Below are 5,686 nucleotides of genomic sequence, written 5' to 3'. Positions count from 1 at the left end.
CTGAGATACTCTGACATACTTTGACATACTCTGAGATACTCTGAAATACTCTGAGATACTCTGAAACAGTTATAATTATATATACAAACATAAATATATCTAATCAGTTCACTGTATTGTCTTTAGTAAAGATGAGGGCGGTTGTTTGTTTCAGGATGCAGCCTCGGGGTCGAGGAACGCTGAGGATGAGGAGGGTGACGGTGCTTCGTCCCTGAAAGAGCAGAACTCACCTGCCGGTTCCGAAGGTCGGTTCTCCATCAGCAGCAACAACAATGCCGTGAGTAGAACCGCTGTCAGCAGAATGTCCCACCGTGAGCCACCGGACGTATGCTTACAGCTGATTAACCTCGGGGGCTCGGTCCAATCCAAGATGGCTGCCACCACCAACTGATCTCAGCTAACCCAGATATCGAGCTGACGTTTGGTATGGCGGTGGGCTGGCGATAGATCCATCTAAAAAAATAAATCAAAATAAAACATCCTGACGTCTGGTCTGAGGAGTGAGGAGACGTCTCCGTTCAGAGCTCAGATCGTGGAGCTCCGAGCGTCGTCCTCCGAGCGCTGACTGACGGCGCGACTGAACGTCTTCAGCGCCGTCGTTTCTCAACCATCTCAGTTTGAAGCTCTGTCACGAAGCTGGCGGGCAGTTTGCGCTTTTTAAAGTTTTTTTTGCAATGAAAGCCGAGCCGTTTAATTTATTAAAGTTCTTGGTTCAGCAGGTGCTGCAGTTCACCAACAACTGTCATCATCTTAGAGTTAAAAACGACACGAAGCGTCTCTGGGAGCTCCTTTGTCTGAAACAATCCTTTTATCACCGCGTCTATAAATAGGAATGAAGTGGATCTGCTTTGAAATCTCTGGGGGGTTTCCAGCATGCACCACCAGACTAAACAACCAATTTGCTTCAGCTCTTGTGCTTCTTTTTTTTCATGTGTGATCATGTTTATCTGTGTGTGTGTGTTTATTAGACGAACAGCAGCCACTTTCCAGAAAGTTCAGGAATAAACCGTCGGAGTCCGGGCCTCAGCCGCAGAGACGATCCCGTATTCTGCTCCTCGCCCGACGCCGAAGACACTCCTGATGCGGTGAGACGCGCACACACACACACACACACACACACACATTCTTCAGCTGCCTTCCCAAACAATAACCTGTTTCTGTTGCCTAACTTTTGCTCGTGGAGTTTTATTGCGACTTCATTTTCATTTATTTTATAAGTGAGCAGAAAACTCCGACCTAAAATGTCTTCATTCGGCAATAATTCCACCTAAACTGGGACTAAAGAAGGAGGTTCTTGTTTCATCACGTTGTTCACCATCTAATTCAACGTTTGGAGGTCGTTTTTATTTGACTTCCTGGTGAGACGAGTCTGGATCTGCCGTAACAACCAAACAGAGTTACTTCAGCGTTAAATGGTAAAAAATGGTGAACGCTGTTTGCCAACTCGTCGCAGCTCAGCGAGATCCTCCGTCTGTCGGTTTAGTCTCCACGGGTCAAAAAGTGTCAGAAGCATGAGACAAAGTTGGGAGGGTTTGGCGACCCGTTAGAGACGAAAATGAGAAAAAACGGTGATGAAACTGAGACATAATTAAGACACCTTGTGATTAAAGTATGACAGATACGTTTTATGGACTCTTGTACTCAAACGCACCATAAGTATGAATTCAGTGGGACTCCCAGTGAAAACTGGCAAACCTTTCTGCCTGTTTTGTGTCTCCAACTGGTTTTTATCCAGAGTCGCTCTGGCTGAAATGTCCCGAAACGTTCTCAGGGGGTTCTCAGATGTCTCGTTTGGGTCGCAGTCATTTAGCCAAACAAGTTCTCTCCGAGGTTAGTCACAGAGTTGTCTCGGGCGTCTCAAATTGGTCTCAAACCCACCTTGATTTAGTTTCAATGAGAGAGAGAGAAACGTGAGACAGCTTTGGGTCGGTGTGGCCACAAAACTGCAATCAAACTGAGACATTCCTGAGAAATAGATTTGGACATCATTGGAGGAATGTTTCAATCTATCTGCAGTTATTATTTGAGGAAACGTTCGATTCTTTGGGATTCCAAGTGAAGTTTTGCACTTTTTCTTTTTCTTTTTTTGTGGCTCCAAGTTGCCAACAATAGAAGCCCAGAGAGACTCAGGCCGAACAAACGACCTGTTTCACTTTGATTCAAGTTTAAAACGAGTTTTATTCCTTTTTAAGTGGTTTGATGTGTATTTATTTGTATCTAAATGCACCGACTAAAGGAGCGGTGCATCTCATCGAGTGTCTCTGCCGAGGGAGGAGGGCGGTGATGTTAGACCAGAGGAAAGACAGCAGGAGAGACTTTAGACCAGGGGTGTCCAATCCTGGTCCTCGAGGGCCACCATCCTGCAGGTTTTCCTTGTTTCTCTGCTCCGACACACCTGATTCAGAGGTTAAATCACCTCTTCTTGTTCTGCAGAAGCCTGTTAATCACCCATTGATTCAGATCAGGTGTGTTGGACCAGAGGAACAAGGAAAACCTGCAGGACGGTGGCCCTCCAGGACCAGGATTGGACACCCCTGATCTAGATTAAAGATCAAGAAGCTCAAAGTTCTCTCCAGGTCTCCGGGGGATTGCTGTTTGCTTCTACGAATTCACACGTTTCCTGTAAAACCAGGATCCGGGGAGGCGACGCCCCTTCCGTCGAACCCGCCGCCTGCTTTAATCAGTCATCCCCGCTGAAATGATCAGACGGCTGCTCGGTCGTTACGCCCTGTGTGGCTACAGCTAAAAGAGTCCGGAGCAGAGATCAGAACGATAAGAGCCGGATTAACAAATCAGCAGTTGGAACAACGTCATTCAGTTTAAGTTCACTTTGTGACTAAATTGTGACAAATTTCAGCAGATCTCTTGTTTTTTAGTTCGTTATCAGATAAAGAGAATCAGGAAATAATGTAGAAAAAAGTCCAGATGATCCAGTGAGGCCTGTTGGACTGATGAAACCATCAGCGTGACGTATCACGTGTTTAAAACTCTTAATTCCACCCTGATTGTGTCCCTCAGGACTCGAGTGCCCAGCTTGTTGTGGCTACCCCTTCCTACACCCTTAACCTCCAGATCATTGGAGCAGAGGACGATTACTTTGACTCCCAGCAGGAGCAGGTACCTTCATGGTCTCATTGATGCTTAGAGGAAAAAAAAACCCTCATTTTTATTAATATTATTGTCCTTTGAATTGTTTTCTGCCCTCAGATCAACAACGAGTGCAGCTCTTTCCAGAGCATCAACGTGCTGAAGTCTCGACCGGCGCACCTCGCGGTCTTCCTCCATCATGTGGTCTCGCAGTTTGACCCCGCCCCTCTGGTACGAAGGAAACCACAAAACCCCGCAGCGCAGTCTGAGTGTTTGGTCTAACCTACCTGTAATTACAGTCACATTAAGACAGATCCAGTTTCTACATGTAGATCTGGAGTTACCTGAGCCCTTCTGTGGGGGGGTGCTGCAGGAGTAATGGGTGCCTGGGTTCCTTTAAGGGCCATCCGGTCCCTGTAGAACCAAAGCAGGAGCTCCTTGGCACAAAGTTGAGCGGGTTGGACTCCATCAGGGCTGTCCCTTGTCTCTGATCCTGTTTTTGGTGTTCAAGGACCGGATCTCGAGGAGAGAGGGGTGTCTGGTTTGGGAACCTCAGGATCTCCTCTCTGCTTTTTGCAGATGATGTGGTTCTGTTGGCGTCTTTAGGCTGTGACCTTTAGCGTGCACTGAGGTGGTCTAAGTCCGAAGCCATGGTTCTCAACCGGAAACAGGTGGTATTCTCCCTCCGGGTCAGGGGTGAGTCTCTGCCTCACATGGAGGAGTTCAGGTATCTGTGAGTCTTGTTCCTGAGTGATGGTTGGATCAACGGATCGTGGTCTTGTTTCCAGTAATGAGGTCGTCGCTTCGATCTGTCGTGGTGAAACAAGAGTTGAGTCGAAAGGCAAAACTCTGGATTTCCTGCTCCATCTAAGTTCCAACCCTCACCTCTGGTCCTGAAGTTTGGATCATGGCCGAAAGAACAGGATCCCTGATACAAGCGGCTGAAATGAGCTTCCTTCGTACGGCGGCCGGGCTCAGCCTAAAGTGAGGAGCTTGGAGTAGAGCCGCTGCTCCTCCTCATTGAAAGGAGTCAGCTGAGGTGGTTCATCTGATCAGGACGCCTCCCTTTGAAGGTTTTTCAGACATGTCCCACTGGGAAGACACCTCGGGGACAGACCCAGAACTCTCTGGAAGGATTCTGGATCCTCTCTGGTCTGGGAACACCTCGGGATCCTCCAGGAGGAGCTGGAGGATGTCTGGGTTTCTCTCCTGGAGCTGCTGCCTCCGCGTCCCGACCACGGATGAGCGGAAAAAGATGATTAACTGGATGGACAGACAGATGTAATTAAAAACAAAAGAACAGTTATTGATCTTGTATTAAATAGTAATGTAACAGAAAAATAATTTGAATGGTGTTAACTTAAAAAACGTGTCATTGAGGCGTTCTTCAGGGGTCAAACTGGTGAAGTTTTCTTATTTTCTTATGATCAGCAGACCTTAAAGAAACGAGAGCTTCCCTCACTACCTGGGCAGGTGAATCAGTGCTGCAGAGGGGCTCATTTGTATATGTTTAACACTTCCTGGATGACGATCGTGCAGAGATAAAACATATAAACTGACTCTGACTCCCGTTTCTCCTGGCAGCTCTGTTTTCTCTACGCTGACATTCACAAACAAACCAGCTCCAAGGAAAGTCGGCGCTTCTTCATCGAGTTCCACTCACTCTTTTTAGATCGAACGGCCGTGAGTAGCACTTCCTCCTTTTTCTTTTAGAACTTCGTCTAGTCCTTTTCATGATTTTTTTTTTTTTAATTTAAATACGCTGATGTAATCCTTTTGCTCCTTCCGTTTTTCTCTGTCCAGAACCTGAAAGTACCGATGCCTGAAGCCGTGGCAGCAGAACTGGGTAAGACGAAAAACTACAACATTTAAAACCTTTTTTTGTTTTTCCTGCAAATGGGAATGCCATAAAGGTATGATACTTAAGATCTGTGTGTTTTCAGAAACAATTTACTTTAATTTAATTTAATCCAACAGTTTAATCTTCTTGTTGTGATAATATTATTACTGTTTGTATTTAAACAAACACAAATTGTGACCGATTGGAGACGAGAACGGAGATCAGATTGAGATATGATTGAGACACTTTGTGACTAAATTTGTTACAAATAAATTTGCACTTTATATTCGTGCACGTCACCATTTATTCACAGTTATGTACTCGTCGTAAGGACCAATTCAGTGTGATTTCAAGTGAAAATCTGTGTAGAAATACAGGCTTTACTTTGGGGTTTTGAGACTGTTTACTCTTCCACTACAAATTTGTTTTCAACTGCAGTCCTTCCATATAAAATACATCATTTATAAAATTAAATATAACTAGTTCTATTTTTTTAGGAGCATAAATGTCAAATATTAAAATGAAAATACGGAAAATACTGTTATTTAGATGCAAAACTAATTTCTTTAAATGTCATTTTGATAAAGAGCCAGATCAAATTAAAATTGGTCTGTTTGTAATTTCCTACCCTCATCTATGGTCACGAGCTTTGGGTAGTGACCGAAAGAACGAGATCGCGAATACAAGCGGCTGAAATGAGTTTCCTCCGCAGGGTGTCTGGGCTCTCCCTTAGAGATAGGGTGAGAAGCTCGGTCATCC

The 5,686-nt window shown here is 45.2% G+C and overlaps 1 protein-coding gene across 1 annotated transcript in view; it reads left to right on the top strand.

The window, feature by feature from the left end:
* Window positions 1-5,686, top strand: part of arhgef12b (Rho guanine nucleotide exchange factor (GEF) 12b) — a 37,284-nt gene that overhangs the window by 15,367 nt on the left and 16,231 nt on the right. Inside the window, exons 7-12 of the mRNA XM_017429182.3 lie at window positions 155-277; window positions 969-1,085; window positions 3,019-3,117; window positions 3,208-3,318; window positions 4,672-4,770; window positions 4,891-4,933. Coding sequence (XP_017284671.1) covers window positions 155-277; window positions 969-1,085; window positions 3,019-3,117; window positions 3,208-3,318; window positions 4,672-4,770; window positions 4,891-4,933 — 592 coding nt within the window. The remainder of the gene's footprint in view (window positions 1-154; window positions 278-968; window positions 1,086-3,018; window positions 3,118-3,207; window positions 3,319-4,671; window positions 4,771-4,890; window positions 4,934-5,686) is intronic.

This window comes from Kryptolebias marmoratus, linkage group LG13 (assembly GCF_001649575.2).
Source record: "Kryptolebias marmoratus isolate JLee-2015 linkage group LG13, ASM164957v2, whole genome shotgun sequence".
Taxonomy (NCBI): Eukaryota; Metazoa; Chordata; class Actinopteri; order Cyprinodontiformes; family Rivulidae; genus Kryptolebias; species Kryptolebias marmoratus.
The sequence above is the reverse complement of the archived record's forward strand: the minus strand, read 5'-3'. Positions and strand labels throughout refer to the sequence as shown.